Source organism: Vanellus vanellus (assembly GCF_965231255.1).
Source record: "Vanellus vanellus genome assembly, chromosome: 2".
Taxonomy (NCBI): Eukaryota; Metazoa; Chordata; class Aves; order Charadriiformes; family Charadriidae; genus Vanellus; species Vanellus vanellus.
Window position 1 is genome coordinate 138,053,321 of NC_138906.1, and position 20,330 is coordinate 138,073,650.

At 42.3% G+C, this 20,330-nt stretch overlaps 1 protein-coding gene across 1 annotated transcript in view; it reads left to right on the top strand.

The window, feature by feature from the left end:
• The window catches only part of STMN2 (stathmin 2), a gene marked incomplete at its 3' end in the record, with an annotated part of 41,547 nt that overhangs the window by 14,975 nt on the left and 6,242 nt on the right, over positions 1-20,330 (top strand). Inside the window, exons 2-3 of the mRNA XM_082479300.1 lie at positions 12,086-12,181; positions 12,817-12,989. Of these exons, the coding sequence (XP_082335426.1) occupies positions 12,086-12,181; positions 12,817-12,989 (269 nt within the window). The remainder of the gene's footprint in view (positions 1-12,085; positions 12,182-12,816; positions 12,990-20,330) is intronic.

Sequence of the window (20,330 nt, forward strand, 5' to 3'; positions counted from 1 at the left end):
TATAAAGCACCAGAGTATAAACCAGAGTATCAGGGCATCTGCAATACAATTTCCATTATTACACCTCCTTGGGTTTAAAAGTCATTTACTAAGAGCTTATTTTGTTCTAGCATTCAAATTTAAAATACTATTGTTAATTAACATAATTATAATGTGTATGCCATTGTTTGTATTATTGCAAGGATAGGAACCCTTCATTTTTAAGTAATCTACTTACATACGTCATTTCCAATTGTGTGCAGAAAGCAAACTAATGCCTTTATTCAAACTGATGAGACATCCTTATTTTAAAACGTCTCACAAAATTAAGATTCCATTCAAAACCCAGAAGAATATTGGATTTTTCAAACTGTCTCCTCTCATTGTCTTTTGCATTTTGACATTTAGTCGGTAGTCATGGCAGCCAGTAAGAGGGATTGTGTAGCATAAAGATGCAGTTACACGTATTTGGCTTTGGGTTAAGTATATTAAATACATGTGGATTGCTCAAAATCAACCAATAAACATACATAAAAGAAGCTTTAGATATATACATTTTTATGTATACACACATATATTAACTAAATAATGAATGCTTCTATGTGTTTCCCATTCAAACACTATAAAATGGATTTTCTAGGCTACATGAAATGATTAGTTTCAGGGGTACCTTCCACAGCCTTCACAGCAACATATTGTCTCTAAAATGGATTCTCGTGACAATTATGGTGTGAAAATAATTGTAATAGGTTCTGCACACAGCAAAATGACTCAACAAGCAAGGAATACATTTAATTACTGGAATCTAAAGATCAAGAGTCCAACCCTTCAGCAAATTATAATTGCATTTATCCCATATAATATAAACATAATTTTCTACTTAGCTGATTGCCCTCAGTATTTTCTTTGCTTAAAGCACACAAAAATGCACCTTGCAATTAAATTTGCTTATTGTTTTCTGAGCCTTAAGTTATGACTAACTAATATTTTGGCTTTCATCAAAGCACATTTTTTAAAATATTGGAAGAAATCAAATATATCTGCACTTTGGAATGGCGCAGAATGTGTATTAATGAGGGGTTGTGGTTACAAACCCTATATGAGTTATAAAATAAAAAGTCACATTTTATATCTGACTTACAGTTCTATTAAAACCACGTGTATATCTGATCCCAGAAAAATGGCAAGGACCAGACACTCTGTTAATGGAAACTGGTAGCAGTGCAGCTCTGTTCCCTTGATTGAGGTACTCCACAATAGCTGACACTCCCTGAATGGTGAAAATGGAAATAGTTGGATTCTTTGCTCATTCTTTCTTAAGTGCCTGCTTTGGTGAAGCATTTTGGGCCATTCCTTTTCCTGATGCTGTATCAATGGCTTGCTTTCAGAACATGTGGGTAATTCCTAAAACTTGCTCTGTTGAGAAGCTCAATATGGTTCTTAAAACAATTTGACTGTACTCTCAGTCCAAAGACGAGGAGAAGGGATTTCATAACATAATTGAAGTAGTATCAGTGCAAGTCCAGAAAGGAGCTACTGTGTCCAGACAAAAAGATTCAATTGTGAAGCCTGACAATATGCCAGGTCTATGCGATTACTCTCTAAGCATGATCATACACAGACACCATGGATTAAAATGACATCCAATGTCAGTGCGTGGTGCACGACCGGGTGATGCAAGACCAGGAAGAGTTTGTCAAGCCTACATAAAGGGATGAGGGTGGTGCAAAATTAAGTCAGTGGAAGCCTCTGGAGAGATCATTAGGAAAAACTGAATAAATGCCACTGTTCCAAACACACATGGCTGAGGGCGAGATTCAGAAAAATAAAAGTGCTGGCAGCCAGCTCTGTCACAGCCTGCTCCAGTAACCCAGTCTCACTGTGCTGAAGCAGAACCGGCAGCACAATTCATACCTTGGGAAGACGCTGTTTGATCATAGTAGGCTGCATAGCTAAACCGTTGCTGTTCTATTTCATCATACTTGATTTGCATCCTCACTCAAGGGGTTTTTTCACCAGCCAGCATCCGTATTGTCTGCAGCTCTCTCAAAGAGATAGCCTGTGCCGACGGAGGTGTCACTCATCCAGAAATCAGGAGACCTGTGCTCTCCACAAAGCTTTCCTACAGAGTGGATTTGTGACCTGAGGCAGTTTATTTCACCTCTGGGTCCTTTGTCCCCCAGCATCCCTTGCCTGTCTTTCTCACGCTGTTAAGTGCTTTGGCACAGGGTGTTCGCATCCAACGTGTTTGTACAGAAAGTAGCACAAATCCCAGCTGGGCCTCCACACGCCCCTGCAATACAATAAGGAGGTGACCTTAAGAGCGTGCTGGGACACAGCAGCAGCCATCTCCAATAGCCTAGTCACTGACTGCTGGGTGCTCCAGGGGAAACTAGTGTAATCAGGACAAGGACTTGAAATTGCACTTCCCACCCAGTGTCTGGATCACCAGCAAGCAGTGTGGCCAGCAGGTCAAGGGAGGTGATTCTGCCCCTCTGCTCCACTCTGGTGAGACCCCACTGAGAGTACTGCAGCCAGTTCTGGGGCCCCCAATATAAGAAGGACATGGACCTGTTGGAGCGGGTCCAGAGGAGGGCCACAAAGATGATCAGAGAGATGGAGCACCTCCCCTATGAAGACAGGCTGAGAGCGTTGAGATCGTTCAGTGTGGAGAAGAGAAGGCTCCAGGGAGACCTTATTGCAGCCTTCCAGTACTTAAAGGGGGCCCCTTTAAAAAAAAAAGTACAGGAAAGATGGGGGGGGGAGGACTCTTTATCAGAGTGTAGTGATAGGACAAGGGGCAATGTCTTCAAACTGGAAAAGGGTAGATTTAGAAGAGATATTAGGAAGACATTCTTTACTGTGAGGGCGGTGAGGCACAGGAACAGATTGCCCAGAGAAGTTGTGGGGGCCCCATTCCTGCAAGTGTTCAAGGCCAGATTGGATGGGGCTACATGGTGTAGTGGGAGGTGTCCCTGCCCATGGCAGGGGGGTTGGAACTAGATGATCTTCAAGGTTCCTTTCAACTCTAACCATTCTATGATTCTAAGCAGAAAGCTGTAGGCACGCTGCCATTGTGATGACTGATATCTGCAGGATAGGGCTGTCAGGGGAAAACAGGCTCCTGCAGGCCCTGCAACTTCTGTCTTTCCAAGCTGTAACTCACACTTCACTCCACACCTCACTTGTTATCCCTTTCAAGGACACTGAAGAAGTACCACCTCCTTGGCAAGTCCTTCCCTGGTGCTTCATCCACCAGCGTGACCACAGGACCAAGCCAAGCACCACAGCTTTGAGCCCAGGAAACAGCATGGCTCAGGGAGCTCGTAAGCCACTTCTGAGAGAAGGATAATAAATTTGGGGATTGTCTTGTTGCAGGGAAGTCCTGAAGCAAACTCTACTAGGCTGCCGTTATGGTAGGGTAGCACAGGTGGTAGCCGCAATCTCAGAAACGCTGAGACAAGACAACCTGTGTACAGCAGAGCTGGGGTGGGTGTGTTGAGGAGTCTCTGAGAAGCCTTCTGCTTCTCTGGCTTTTGTACGTGAACGTTAGTATTCCTGACAACACTGCTTTTAGCCTATATAGAGACTGAGATTCTGGTTCAGTGCTGCTTACCAGGGGGGATCTTCAAAGCCACGTTAGTAGAAAACTTTGAGTGAAATATCTGGCTTTTTAAGTCATTTTATATGTAACCTGTCTGAGAAGTAAGAGAGTTTAACAGCCCTGTGTGCTGGCAAAAGAGCATGTGATAACCATTCAGGCATACGATGTGAAGGAAATATGTTACACACAGTGAGCATTAAATAATGGAAAGCAAATCCGCCCATTCAAAAATTCCAGGCTTTAAGGTTTTGATCCTTAAATCATTCATATAAGACTCTGAGTGATAGCTCAGGGGACAGGGATTTTTCTTGAGAACAGGAAAATTAGTGATAGGATCAGACTTCGAATGATACTTGCAGAATCATTACTACTACTTTATCAGTAGTCCTAAACTAAAAGTAAAATTGAGGATTTTTCTATAAGACATGGCAGAGCCAAGCTTGCTACAATACCAATCAAACAAGAGTGTTTTCCCCAGGTATGTAACAGGTATGTAACAAAACCAACAACAGTTCTAAAGCAGGACAGGTAAGCCAAGGAAGGAGAGTTATTTTCTCCTGGTGCAACTGCTACTGCTTATTCCCTTTTTCTTTTTCCCTCCAGTTCACATTCAGGAATATCTCTTTGGTTCACATCATCCCGTAGCTGAATTTCAACAGTCTTTTGTGCTTCCACAGAATACAGGAGACAGAAGATAGCAGAATGGTTACTGGATGGGGCTGCCTTAAAGACTTGCAAACTATTGATGTTTACATGACTTTCACACTTAGGTGACATAGTGTATCAAGAACCATCTATGGCTGTGATGGCCTCTTGAGAAGGTCAGCATAACTTCAGCATCTTAAACATCAGCATCCAGCCAAAACATCTGAAGAACAGGGGTAGAACTTCTCACTGCAAAAAAAAATAAGCAGTTGTTTTCAGTTAAACAGCAGGAAATAAAGCTGTCTTAGGAGTACTGTAGCCTTTGAGTTCATCCTCTCCATTGTCTTCCAAGTCTGATTTAGTAGCTCACATCCTTTCCTACATAAAAAGCTCTATGTGAAGAAAACTGGGGGAAGGGAGATGGGGTGTAGAGGTAGGTAGGGAAATATGGGGTGGATGCCTTGAAAAAATTGCAAAGGCAAGGCAGACCTCAAAGAAGACGGTCTTCCCCCCTGGGGGAAAAAAAAAAAAAATCTGGAGTTTTTGTTTTCACCCCAGCTGATGTGATGCACTGGCCCTCCAAAGGGTTGGCTTAGAAAAGAGAGTGCAGCGTCTGGCTCTGCCACTGCTACAGGCTAGTTTTTGCAGAGCTGGAGAAGGAGGAGAAGCTTGCCCATAGCTTTTTTGTCTGGTTTCTGTTCTTCCCATGTTTCCATCAGCATGCAGTGTCGTGAGGCTATCGAGGCCCTGAGTGCCCTGACGGGCTCTGGACAGGCACGGGTCTGTATTCCTTCCACACTGGAAAGAAATGCGTGTGTTTTCATTTCTGTAAACAGGCAGTACAATCTGGCCCAAGGCTCTCTAATAGTGACTATGGCAAACCATCTGCATCATTGTTTGTTTTGAGTAACCATGACAAGATTATTTTTTTTCCAAATTCAAAAACACCCTTCCATTACTTTGACAATGCAGTTGCATTAGCCTGACAAAATAGTCCCATTAACTCAAGTTACACATGACCATAACAGTCAGAGTTCAGTAAATGTGTTTTCTCATTGCTTCAGCAATGAAAATTACATAAATTGAAATAATACAAAATAGTGACTTCGCATCTTTACATTCTGACATCAGAAAATAAAGTGAACAGATGTTTGAATTCAATCACACACATTAAGTAAAAATCATAGACATAACATCTGGAGTAGTTCATTTTAGTCCAAAAATCCATAGTCATGATCAGCGATTAAGCTGTAAATTTAGGGGCAATTTTCAGTCAGACTTGTGCCACCCTCTAATCTGCATGCTTGCATGTGTTTGAGTCTGCACACTGTAGATGCAAGAAAATCATTATTGGGCAGTCTTGCATAAGCAAACAGCTGCTTGTGTATTCCTTGGGATGGGTTTTCCAGCCGGATCCTGTGCTGTCACCTCACCTATTCTGTAGAAGTGGCATGCAAGGGCTTGCACAGGAGGACAGGGTTCATTGGTACAATTTGGCACAGTCTTAACAGGAAGCTGAAGGGTTGGATCTGTTGCTTGCAGCTTTCTTTGTCTTTTGAAAAACTGATGCTACAGTGCTCCCTGATTTCACCGCCACCTTGTGCTTTTATGAATGACACTAATTCTTGGTTCCATCCCAAACCATTTTAAAGCTGTTTGTTAAAAGGATCTCTTGTTGGAGAGAATAAAATTGCTAATAATTCTGCCAAAACCCCGGTAGCTTTAGTGACCTCAGAACGGTCATGAGGGTTAAAGAAATTAAGGCCTAAAGCTACTTTTGAAAACTCTCAGTTGCCACAAAATTAGATTAGATCTGTCCAAGTTCATTCTTTCTCTTTTTCTGGACACATGGTAGGAAATGCTAGAGACACCATTGACAGAGGAAACACAATCATTCACAATTTCTTTTCCTCATTGTCTGTTTCTTGTTTCCTTTTCATAGTACCTGCTTCCTCTATGGTCTAGGTACAGAAATATCACTAAATTCAGGGGCATGGAACATGACCAAAACTCTATACTTATATTACACTGCACTGCAGTATATGAAGAGTGTGGTTTGAAAGACTTTGTCACCAAAGAATCGCCCCAAGTGAGTGAGGGTCCCCGTCACCTTTCCCAGCAGTGAAACAGGTGAGCACTGTAGGGCATTAAAGAAGCAGTTCTGACCAGTTCATCTCAAATGCCTTTTCTTTGAGCCCATGAGCTGTTAGTACAATTTAAAGCAACCTTATTTTTCTTGGGGAAACTGGAAAACCACACACGTACCTAAGGTTGCAAGACGGACTCCCACCAAATACTCTCTTGAGCAGTGTTTTGCATTCAGAGATAGAGTCACAAAATAAGCCCCACCTGTGTCAACCACCAAAATGAGGTGTCACTCGTGACTAGGCAAAAGGGATGGATAAGAGGTATTCACTTCAGGAGCTTTTGCTTTCATTCCCTCCGTCACTGGCGACTCCATAAGCCTATAAATGCCCTCAGGTTTTCTGACAACAGAGGGAGATACATTGGCCTTAAAACAATCTATTTAATTTATTTTAGACATCTCTCGGAATGGGACCAATCACCTTCTGGTGGTGCTTATCTCTCCATTGACTAAAAAAGCTTTCATGACTGCTGCAAAGTAGCTGTCTTAAATATCAGATGACCAGCATTAATTAAAGTGAATCCCAGACTCATACATCTCAGATGAGTGCCAAAAATTACGTGATATGCAGAATGCCTATCACTCATGCCCCATCATGAGTTTTACTTCCCCAAGTCCCACGTACCAGTCCCAATCCCATTTCACCACTTTACCAGCACTCATGCAGCTTTCTTTAAATACCCCACAAGCTATGGGGAAACAATTACATTTATGATCATATAACACCATTTCATTTAACAGAAAAGGATGCAGCAGACTACTAAAATGGATTCTAAAAAAAAAATTACTGGCCAATAGAGTGTGCCTGTTGGTGTTCACATAATGACATGGCTTTTTGTGACTTAAAGCGTTGTCTTGACAAACCAAAAACTCTAGCACTCCAAAGGGAGCATTAACAAAGTGAAATTTGTGACAAACTGCTTTGTCAATAACATCCATGAGAAATCGATGTAAAGGACGGCTGTGGCAGGTCTTCTGTACCTCGTGTTTCATGCTTCACCTAATCTTACTTCTCACTCCCGTGGTCTCTTCCAAAGCAGGAAACAGAGCGAGATTTCAGTTCAGTCTCGGAAAGCTGACTGTCTCACAGACACCTGGCAAGGGCACACGGGGCTGAGCTGTGTTACGGGTTGCGCATTTTGACCACGGGCAACGTGCCAGTTTCTGTTTCCTTCCAGGTGTGCAGAACTTCAAGAACTGACTGGTTAGTGGGACTTGAAGTGTCAAAAATCAGTAACGCTTTATGATATGCAGACTGGATTCAGAAAAGCAAAAGGCATCAACAGATTTGCCTTCATCAGATGTTAATTATAAGTAACATTTACACTTATCTCTCTGCTTTCATGTGTTAAAAATAGTCTTGCTTATGAATAATGGGCTCTGCTGTGACACAGCAATCTGTCCTAGCTGTGCTTTGCCAAGGAACAAATGTGACCCAAGTTGCTCATGGCCTGCCGGTTAGGACAGATTTTCATTTTACAATGTAAACTGTAAAAAAATCCTATAGCTATCAAATTACAGATGAGAACAGACAGGATAGTTTTACCAGTGTTTTCCCTAATATTCCTATTTTTCCCAGCAACAAATAAGTGGTTGTTGACTTCTAATAGCAGCCATAGCACTCTTCCCTATTAGTTTCACTCAATGGGCAAGTGAGCTGCAGGACTGTCAGTGGACTAATTTTCTGACGTTAGTGGAGGAATATGGTATGTATCTGAATAAGCACATTACTTGAGATTGGGAGATTGCTTCCGAAGAGAATCATCAAAGCACCCCATCTGATCGACCATGCTTTGGTTCACATTGCAGAGCAATCTCAGAGTGCACAAACTGGTTTACTTGATAGATGATGAAACTGGAAGATGTGCATTAGTAGTACATCTACTGTGCTCCAGGCCCTAATGGTTGTTCAGACTAGTGTGAAGAAAAGACTCCCAAAATATATGCAGCATGGGCACAGAGTCCTTAGAGTTGTATCCCTCCGGAGATCCAGTCCTGCTGCGTTTCCCTTCTTGCTTGTGCAGACGTAGCACTGGCAGCCTTGAAAGCTTCCAGGAGACCTTACCTGGACCAGCAAGTAAAGAGCCCACAAAGAAAGAGCATGGAAACATTCACCCAACACAGGGAGTGGTTTCACAGTTTCTAAAAATGCATGCTGGACAGAAGTTTGAGAAAATGGTGAGATTGGCTTAAAACAATGATATTAAGGTGCATTTGGGACTCGTTCAGGAAAAAACATCATGTATTCTTGAGTTTCAAAGCTATCTGAGTTTCTTCTCTGAAGCTGTCAAAGCTTTTAGGGGCATTAGATACTATTTCTAAGGCTTTCTCTGCAACTCTGAACGTGAGGATTTATTTAAAAAAATAGATGAGGTTCTGAAATAATCACACGGCTTCAGAAATTAAGAAGACCTGTAAATACTAGGATACTCACAGCAAAGATGCAAGAATTGATAATACTGAAATCCCTTCTGGTCTTAGCAAAAATCAGTGTTCCACTCTTGCCCAGATTTGAAGGTTTTAACGCATCTAAACGTTTAAATCTTGCTGCATTTAACTAAGAATATTCTGTTGCTTTTGTCAACATTGTTCTTTCCTAGCAATTTCCTTATCAAAGCTTTTGTAGTATTACGATTACCATCATTTACTTTCCTTCATTTAACTTGCACAGTTAATGGAGTGGTATGTACCCTACATGACTGCACAAGGAGCTATATAATTAGCAAGCCAGTTGAAACACATTTGGAAAATAAACTTTGTTACAATCACTGCTTGTCTTCAAGGGTTTTTAAAATCTCCTCTATAAGGCAGATAATTTTTGTGCCTATTTCAGTTAACACAAGAGGTGCTGTGCAAATTGCATAAATGCTGTGCTGTTGGCTTTCTAGCCTGAGTGTGCTGCTTTTTAATAGAAAAATGTTTCTTTTTGAGAGAATGGGCTTCCATGGCTAAAACACTAACTCCTCAGGATTTGGGAAAGCACAGTTGTCTCCCTGTTTAACCCATGTGGCATGGGCCAGCCGCTCTAATCAAGCCACTAACTGGACTAACATTACTGCTATTTTTTTTTTTTTTTAAGGTATGGTATTTTAAGGAAAGGACAGCTGAGCAATGCAGGGGTCCTGCTAGTCAGTGCTGCCAAATAAGCTGTTCTTTGCCTGGTCAAGGGGCATGAGTCACAGTGCTGATGCTGGACACCTGAGGAGGTCCTTCAGTTCCTTTGAGGCTCTCAGCCCTTAGGTCTCCAACAGGAAAAGCAGTACTTGTCAACACCTCAGTAATACCATACATTACACACTCTCCCAATGGCCACCCAAGGCAGAGCAGGACTCCTTCTCATGCTCTCCTGTATCATCCATGAGTTGTTTGGTTCCCAGGGTTGCAGCAGCCTCCAGAACTTGCTGTGTGTATTCAAGACAAGTTCCAACTATGGTTGAAGGACTTTCTAGGGCAAGTGAAGACTAAATCAATACCGTGAAGAAAGAAAATGTAATGCTTGTAAAGCATGGAAAGTCATCCTAATTCTGTTAGTGGCCAGAATGAAATAGGACAATCATTTCACCAGCGTGCCTTCGGTGCAGTTATTGTGCTGAAAGGAAAGAGAGCTGAGCACGTTCTTATCTTTCTCCAGCCGTGTTTTGCAGATGACAAGCTGAGAGAACAAACACCTTTTTCTAATTGGTTTAAATGTTCTTAGAAAACAAGACACATTCAAAGTCAATCAAAGATAAAAACCAGTAACAAAGGCCCCAAAAGGCAGGATTCCTAGGACACTGTGTTGCATGCCTCTTTCTATAAAGCTATTTCAGCGTATAGAGCAGTGATTCAGCAGGCCTTGTACAAGAACATTGAGCTTTCAGCTTCTGTCATCAATAGCCACATCTTTAACACGCAACCCGGCATCCATTTTCTGTATGTTTAGCATCCTCCCAGGCAGCCTGCGGGGTCTGCTGTGTGCCCACTCCACAGCCTCTCTGCTGAAAAGGATGCAGTTTTGGTGGCATGGGCAGCTGGCTGGGCAAGCCCTCCTCAAAGGACAGTCTGGACAACCACACCTGTGCTCTTAAAATGATGCATGAGGTTAAATGCTTTGCTGGATGGAGGCCTAAATGAACACATCACTATGTTTGACTATTAACAGACGTCAGCTGGACATGATTTGTATCTTCAGAGGATTTTTGAGTTATTCCTTGCAAGTTGGTACTTATGTTTCAAACCAAAAAACTTGTCAAGTCCAAGCTTCCTTGACAACCTCAGTTCACCAAAAACAAACTCTTCAGTACCTTGTTGATCTGAGACACCAGCTTTCACCAATGGTTTCCAAAAAACTGTATGTCCTTTAGGCGGGTTATTTGGTGTCCATTATCAGAGAACCCCAGGCAAAACTTATAAGATTAATTAATCATCCACTAGCAGCTAGAAATCCATTCCTGAACTGATGGATCATTCAACTACCACCATTTTGAGCAGCACCCAAAGGTTCTCAAGCCCTCATCAGCCTCAGGGGCCTTTCTGAGTAGGAAAAACAAATTCAAAAAGCACAAGAGCTTCCATGAGAAAGGTTGAATGACAATTTCATGTGTATCCACATTTTGAAGATCAAAGGGCTGTCTGGTTTTCCTTTAGTAACATCAAGAATTAATTTGGTCTAATCTGTCAAGCACAATACTTTCAGCCGTAGTTATATTTTACGCCATGTTTTCACATGCTGGCAGCAAATGTGTGTCTGCCTCTAGGTATGATTTTGACAGTAGCAGGGATTTTTGTGTACCAAGATGAATTTTGAAGCAACTCCCCCCTCAACATACATACTTTATGCAGTGTGGGCAGTGGCTAGGGTATTGCGCGGGGACTCAGGAACTGGCTTTAGTCTCAGCTCTGTCATTGACCTGCCAAGCGACAAGATACAAGACTACTTTCTGACTTACAGATTATAACAATTAGAAAGGATGAGTGCAGAACATTGTATAATGTTTAGGTATTGCTATCACCATTTCTAGACCAACTCCTGCTCAGGCCTCTAGGCATTGCAAAGTCAGTAAAGGTAACACCGTAAAGGTAAATTACAAGGGTATTTATTGCATCAGCTGATATACAGTAGACCTGAGTATGGAAGCAACATATTTTGGCCAGTAAATGAGGAAGGAAAAGCTTTGTTTCAAGTAGTTACGCATATTGAGGACATTATGCAAAGGATTTGATAAATCTATCCCCATTTCTGGTTTTATTTTTAATTATCTGGTTGACATTTTCATTTGTAACAGATAATGTCTTTAGCATCTGCCTATGGCGACACATGGGCAGCATTTCAGAGCTGTTCTCAATTGCATTTGGATACGTCAGAGAATTTGAAAGAGCTTCATTTCTCTCCACCTGCCAGGAGAGAGTGGAGTCATGGCGCTCTTCCAATGCTAAATACATTTCCTGGTAGCTAGATTAACTTTCCATAAACCAGAAAGGACTGTCTGCATTACACCCAAGGCTGAGGTCATGTAGGACATCAGAAGCAGTCCCTGCAGTGCTGAGCATCTCGTGCGTGATTTGATAAAGGCTCATTGTTCAGAAGAAATAGTTGAAAGTAAATATTCTGGAGAAATCTGCCAGGTGGGTGACAGAGCAGATTTGCTGGTCCTCAGCCAGTCACCTCAGTCAGAGATTCACTATGGAGGAGCTGGGGAAGTGAAGCATGCTAACAAGGTCTCTCGTTTCAGCTTACAAGGAAAAGATGAAGGAGCTGTCCATGCTCTCTCTGATCTGCTCCTGTTTTTACCCCGAACCTCGCAACATGAACATCTACAAATATGATGGTGAGTGACTTTCACTGGAAATCATCCTGCAGGCCAGATAATGCCCTACTGCTGGGAAATGACTCAGTTCACCGTCCCAGTCCATAATGTTAGTCAGTGGATGCTTTGCTGATTTAACAATTCATTTGCTGGTTTTGGCTATTACATTCTATTGATTATGTATTACCCATGATGCTGGATATTGCTCCTAATAGCAGCTAACTGAACTCTTAAAGCTAGCCCTCTCATACTGAGCCATACTTTTCCTATTACCCATTCGAAAATTACAGCTCTTCACAGCAGACATAATTCCCAAGGAAACCAAGAAAAGATGAAAGCATGCTTAAAAAATTAATCAGCTTGGGCACTGCTCGCAGGGGGTGTGAAATGACACAGAACCCCAATAAGCTTCCAAAACTGCTGTACGTTTTTATCTTTATGAGATTAAGGTATAATTAAGCTATTACAGATAAAATGGAATGTACTTCTGAGAACAGTTTTCAGCCCATAATCCGCCATTGCTTTTAAAATGCCCAAGGCAAAGATGCTTAATCTTTTGTCTGTACTTCTGATCCTACACTAATGTCTAGCACTGCTTCTCTCCTCGATACCAGCGAGGTATTGAAGGCCTTACCATTTCTCACTTTATTGTGCAGACATGGAAGTGAAACAAATCAACAAACGTGCCTCAGGCCAGGCCTTTGAACTGATCCTAAAGCCGCCATCTCCTGTCTCGGAAGCGCCACGAACTTTAGCTTCTCCAAAGAAGAAAGAACTCTCTCTTGAGGAGATCCAGAAAAAGCTGGAGGCTGCAGAGGAGAGGAGAAAGGTACCTTTCCTTAAAAATATGCTAGTAATTAGACCTGACTTAGCCGAATTTCCTGTCTATTGGTATGTTTTCCATTGCCATCAGTGACTCACAGTGGCCTGCATGGACAAAAATTATTAACATGTTTAAAGAAACAAATGAGTTTATTTTCTTTCAGCAGCTTGCAATCAAACCTCACTGGTTTCCATGCTTGGGAAGTACGTGTCGCAAAATACAGATAGCTTTGGACAGGAGGCCCAAGCGGGTTCAAATCCTCATGCTTACTGTGTGAGCGTAAGCGGTTCATTCAGAGCATCTATAATAGTTGTTGAAAACCAGTGCAATTCTTCTGGTCTCTAAGTTTAAGAGATGGATGTGCAATTCAAACACCTACTGTCTGGGTTACCAGATCTTGACTCCTTGCAGTGCCCATGGAAATTACCCACAAGGCCTGCCTCAGGCAGCTAAAATGTCTTATTTATGCAGGATGGAGGCATGTCAGCCCTGAATAAAGAGTGTTCTGGATCATTCACCCCACGCTTGGATGAAGACACTAGCATAGCACAGCTACTAAGGAGAGGCATTTCTAGCAGTCAGTCTCAATAGGGCTGGAAGTTGGCCTTGTAGGGTTATCATCTGAGCTAGCTCAGAGAAGATAAAAGGCCAAATTCCAGATCAGGTAAGTTGGAGGATGAGAGGCAAAGCCAATGACCCACTCACCATTGCCAGCCTGAATTACCCATCTGAAAATTAGCAGTGTTCTGTATGGGCCCAGTGTCAATGCTGTGTTGCACTATTTCAGGAAGGTCGTGGCTGACTGCAATGGCCACAGAAAACACAAGATGTGGTAATATAGTGTCCTGGTTAATCCATGTTTCCTTTTGCTATGGCACAGAAGGAGAGCCACAGAAGCCAGAGAAGCCTCAGGAGCCATAGAAGAACTTTCTGTGTCCTTCAGTCAGGCAATCAATGTTATTTTGTGCCAAATCTGCATGCACCAGTTAAACTGTAGTTAGAAACCCCTTTCACCTGCTCATGGAGTCCCTGGTAGAGTGTATCTGAAAATGAAACAAGCTCAGATGTCTCTAAGCCTTTCATTTATCTCTTAAGCAATGTGATTTGTTACTAAAACTGATGTTTACAGGATCGTTTCCAGATATGGACAAAAATGTATACAGAAGTACAGAAAGGACAGCAAATATACCAGAGATAGCACATGGAGCAGCTCCAACAAAAGCAGCTCCATTCTCCTTTCACTTCTCTCAGACCAGATCAGGCTCGCTTCCAAGAAAACCAATGGAGTGGTTACACTGGTGTATGGTGAGAAGTCCGTTGAAGTCAGTAGATCTGGATTGCTGACAGGTGCTTTAAACCTGGCCCTTGGGTTTGATTTGCGGTGAAACACGACTATTCTGTACCTCACTAAATTGAACGATTATTTCAGGTGAAAGTGTTGCCACATTTGCCATTTCTGCTGTCTCACTAACGCAAGACTGTACTTCTAATACACACACATTAGCACTATCACTTCTTTCAAAGAAATACTTCTGCCAGAGTATTCGTTTCAGTAAAAGGACATGACTGTACGTGAAAGGAATATGCATTTGCACCAGCACCTGCCCAGAAGTATGAGCTTTTATACACCCAAATGACGATATGCCCCAGAGACTCAGTCTTTGAAGTGCCTCTGTACTGAGTACAAGTACTCAAGTACAGATATGGACACAGGATGCAATCGCAGCAATTAAGAAGCCTGATATTATGCATGCACTTAGTGGGAAATAGAAATTGAATGTCCCAGAGATTTCATTTCATTGATTTCATTACTGTTCATTTCTTCCTAAAGAAAAAGTCATTACTCAATAAACTGGTAATCAGCGATAACAATACAGACACCTGCCATTTCTTCCCCTTGGTACTATATTCATTTTGAATGAACGTATAACTGAGTTATTTTAGTAGACAAGATCCTCCACATTAGCATTGCAGCAGAAATTGCTAGGAGAGGAACAAAGAACAGAGCGGAAAACTTCATTACCTCACTGTTAAAATCCCTGGTGCTCCCACATCTCAACTACTGCCTTCATTTTTGGCCCGAAAAAGAGTATATTGCAGAGAAGGATAAAAAAGTAATCAGAGGAACAGAATATCTTCCATAAGAAGACAAATTAAATAGTCCACGTTTAAGCTTGGATAGAGGCAACAGATGGGAAGATAAAATAGAAGTCTACAAAGTCATGAATGGTAACAAAAAGATTAATAGGAGCAATTATATTCTGTTTCACGCAATCCAAAGGGGAAGAAACACTCAATGAAATAATCAGACAGCAATTTCAAAACAGAGAGAGGGAATCACCTTTTCATGCATTGCTTAATCAAGCTGTATTTGTTATCACAGACTATTTAGAGATTATTAAAATATTATTTATTTCAAAAAGACAATGGAAAAATGGATAGGGCCCTGTCTTGTAGCAAATGATTATATGGATGCAACCTCTGGCTCAGGAAATATGTAACCTGGTGACTGCTGAAAGCTAGGAAGGTGTATATATATATATATATATAGTCATGTATCCTTTTCCTAAGCATCTTCCACTTTCTGTTGCTAGACAAACCAGGCAGACTTTTTCTGACATCCAGCGTGGCAGTTGTTATCATACTTTTCAATCTATGTACACCAGCTATCAGGCATGACCATTCTAGATCATGTCCTTCCAGCACAGTTCTAATTAAAATCAAGTATAGCTAATGGATGAGAATTGCCTTTTCAGAAAAAATACTAATTGATTTCACACTGTTTAGGAATTAGGTTCTGCTCTGTTAATTAGGCAGTGTTGATTAATAGATTTTCAAACTCATGAGAACATCTACAGCAATACATGCATTTCAGCAGGCTCCTGCTTACACTGTTTCCTGTTTAGCATTCTTGTTTATTCCCTTATAAGCTTTTACAGGACCCTCTCATATTCTCCCCCTTTTTCTCTATTTGCTTGACAGTCACCGTGACCTCAGACCAAACCGAGAATTTCACCCGAGGCATTTTTGGCTTTTGGACCCCACAGCGTGATCCATTTGGGCTAGTTACAGATTTGTCCTTTCCTTTTATAGAATCCTCTTTACAGCATATCATTATTATCCCATTATTTTCTTGGCATTTGCGCGCTAGATTTTCCCACTTTGGTGGATGATCAGAAAGATCTTTTCATCCTTCCCACTTAAGAAATTAGAGCACAGTGACACTGTATGGAGCAGAAGTTTATTTCTTACAGAATCTTTAACATTTTTCAGTTTTTACCCATTGGCCTTGAATGTTCAGCCATTATTACACATGACGTACAGAACTCAAGAGCCGTATGTCAAATTATATATCTTTATTGCCCATGTTCAACTTACTAGCATAAAAATGAAACACTAAAGGACACACCTTTATACTAGGCTTTGGATTATGGGAGAGAAATTGTATGTAATTAAATCCTCTTAATGGCTTTGTGTTGGGATGAAATTGAATCAGGCTCGACCCTAGTGCTCAGTGCCACAAAGGATGCAGGAGAACAGCTGTATTTTTTAACTTTCATGCTGTTGGATATAGACTTATAGCTACATGAGTTTTTAATATCATTACTATGAGATGCCACAAGATAAGCCCCCCGTGCAGCCTAGCCTGGGCAAGGCTCGCCGCGCTCCCTGCAGTAGGCAGGCAGCCCCAGGCATCTCTGCCAGCATCGTGGTTGAACTCCGTCTTGGGCTTCAGCATCCAACTCACTGCCCCTTTGAGCCAGCCCGACAGCCTGCAGAGAGGCACTTCTTAATACTCTTGATTCATCTCTCCTTTGCCACTGAAAAAGCCACCCGTGCTTTACCACGGCTCGCAGGCAGGTGGTTGGGGGGAAAGGCTTAGCCAAAATGGGGAAAATGGCAGAGTTGGGGTACAAATGTTCCCTCCTAGATATTGCACGGGACCTACAAAACTGCCACTCCAGGTGAGAGGAATGGTAGAATCATAGAATCATAGAACGGTTTAGGTTGGAAGGGACCTTAAAGATCATCTAGTTCCAACCTCCTTGCCATGGGCAGGGACACCTCCCACTAGACCTGGTTGCTCAAAGCTCCATCCAGCCTGGCCTTGAACACCTCCAGGGATGGAGCTTCCACAACTTCCCTGGGCAACCTGTTCCAGTGCCTTACCACCCTCTGAGTGAAAAATGTCTTCCTAATATCTAATCTAAATCTACTTTCTTCCAGTTTGATAATAAATAAGGTCTCCCTAGAGCCTTCTCTTCTCCACACTGAACAACCCCAACTGTCTCAGCCTGTCTTCATAGGAGAGGTGCTCCAGCCCTCTGATCATCTTTGTGGCCCTCCTCTGGAACCACTCCAACAGGTCCATGTCTTTCCTGTGTTGGGGGCTCCAGAGCTGGACACAGTACTCCAGGTGGGGTCTCACAAGAGCAGAGCAGAGGGGCAGAATCACCTCCCTTGACCTGCTGGTCACACTTCCGATGCAGCCCAGGATACAGTTGGCCTTCTGGGCTGCAGTCACACATTTCCTGCTCATGTTGACCTTCTCGTCAATCAGCACCCCAGGTCCTTCTCCTCAGGGCTGCTTTCAATCCATTCTTCACTGAGACCAAGGAGAGGCTGAGAAGGTAATGGCACCTTCCCTGGCAAAAGTGGAGCTTTCTTCGTTCTTCCAACATGTTCCCGTTCCCCTCCTTGGTTTCCTGTAATTTGTAAGCGAGCAGAATGAGAGGGAGGTCAGGCACCGCTGAGATGCTTGTCTCCCACCTACTCCTATTTGTCTTGCCCATCTACTCATCTCCTTTTCTGTTACTGTTGGCCCTCGTCTGTGCTTGTGCAGAGAGGTAATACAGCATGAAGTGCTTTTCCATGTAAAGGTCCCAGCAATACATGTGGTGCAGCACTGGAATCAGGTGTTTCTGCCCCATTTTGATTTACACCATAGCCTTTCTATACATTGTGCTTCACCCCTAATGTTTACAAGAGAGAGATAGCCAAAACTGCAAGCCACTTCGCAGTTCCTCATCCAAAAAGCATAAGCCTATGGGATATGTGCCCACAGGAGGAAGATGTTTGCTACCAGCTAGGAGAGGGTTTGGTGTTAGGCACCAGGGTCCGTCTTAGAGCATGTGGAGTCATGAGCAGAGACAGCATCCATCCCAATGCTGGCAAATCTCTGCAGTTTCCCGTGGGCTTTGCTCCTAACGAACAATCAGAAGACAAACTGCCATTATCTTCAATAACTTTGAAATGCCAGGGCTTAAACTCTAGCAGATCAAGAAATGCCTCATGAGCGGGAAGGGGAACATCAGACAGAGGGCTCAGGTGGTGCCTCTTGCATCCCTCCAACATGCCTCGTTCACCCCTGTGGGTCACAATCCTGACAGCAGCAATTTTGTGCCAGTTGAGGACAAGACAGTGAGTTTTCCTGAATCACATCATGGATGGGCTCTTTATTTTTTTACTCCACGTTCTTAGTAGACCTGACCCAAAGGTCCCTTGGCAGACTGGACAAAAAAAAAGGTCTCTTATCTAATTTCAAGCAAAATTTTGCACCATCTTGCTTCAGTAGAAGCAGGACTTCACCTACAGTTACAACTCAGATGTCTCTGGCTCTCCTGCCATATGGCTATTTCACCCTTCTGCTCTGTGACCCCATGGAGTAGGACCATCCCCCTCTTCTTCATGTCTCTTTAGACTGTCATTGCTTTGGGAGAGGAACTGCCACTCTCTGTATTTGCACGCTGCCTTGGACACTGAGTCCTCACAACAGCCAGAACAGGTACTAATGTAATACAAATAATAGTATTCCCAGAGAGGAATAGGATGTAACCATGCAGAGGTTTGAGGAAGCCAGTGCCATGAGTGAGGTCTAACTTGAGTCCATTCCTTTGCTTTCACGTGGAAAAATCCCAACATCAAGTCCTTCCCCTGAAAACATCGCTACTTCAGCTCGCCATTTCTTTCTGATTAATACCTGGGCTTCACCTTAGCATTTACACTGCAGTAGGAGCCTTTAATCCTGTCTTTGTGTTCTGCTCTGTTAATAGTATCTCTTAAATACACAATACACTGAAGAATACTGAGGTTTATGCAGCTTCTGCTGAACAATTTAATTTTAAAAAATCCAGACAGTGAATGAATGTATTATGAAAGTGGAGCTCTCATGATTGGTAGTGTGCCTCATACATCCTAGTAACTAAGATCATTGGGTGAATGCATTCAAGCTGAAATTCCCAGTTTAAAAGTAGTTGTCTGAGGCAATTTCTTGCTTAAAAGTAATCCTTTTATTTTATCTCTGCATAAATGACTTCAATATTTGGATGTATGTGTCAAAGAAAAATAGATAAATGTGAGAAAATAAAGCACCTGTTGCTCAGATAAGCAGAATTTTCTTCCAGTGAGTAATAATTAAAAATATATGTATCTCCAAAGCCAGTTTCCATAAATAATTTTGCTCATAAAGCGAGTGTTTAGTTGCCTGCATCTATCTCTGGCCAGCTAACTATGAGACGTGCATTTCCTTTCGAAGCACTCATCTCTGAAAACTGGGGCTGCGAATGATCCTTTAGAAATATGACATGAATACCATAGGAGTTTGCCTGGTTTACCCATCTTTTTGGCACCATAGTACATTTCTAGGAGCAAAAGTATCTGTACCAGGAATGTTTTGCAACATTTTTATTCCTCCACACCTAGCATTAGAGGGTGCAGCTGTAGCTGCACTGATTATGCCTTGTTATATTTAAGAAGTCTTCTGGATATTCCCCCTTGAGTAGTGTTTTTTCCTTGCTCTGCCATTCCATACTTTTCTCTCCTTATTAATCTTCTTTATCTTTCATCCCATTTCCAGCCTCTTTTGCTCATTTTCTCACAATAGCTGTACAAGAAGCACTGGATTTGAGAATATCCTTTCCAGCACTTCAAACAATACAATGTTGAAAATAAACTTGGAATAAAAACTTCCTACGTATGTTGTATCAAGACCGCGGGAGTCCAAACGCAGCAGTTAAAAGCCAACACAAACAACAAAGGGAGTCTATTAATCCCAACCCCACTAGGTATCTGTGGGTCATTCATTTAGTCATTTCTGGATGTGTAGTAGGCTTTGAACAGAGAGGGTGGCCAAGTTCTTTTGCCAAATGTGTTGGAAACAGAAAATCGTTTGACAGTCCAGTACAAAAACATACCGACTGCCTTCCAAAATTGTCGTAAGGGGATTTCAAAAATGGTCGAACACCAGGGAAACAGGCGGACTCCCAGCTGGGATACAATAACATTACCCAAATATCTACCCCATGGATGTTTTGTGGCGGTGAGGGGGCTCCCTTTATTTTGAGTCAA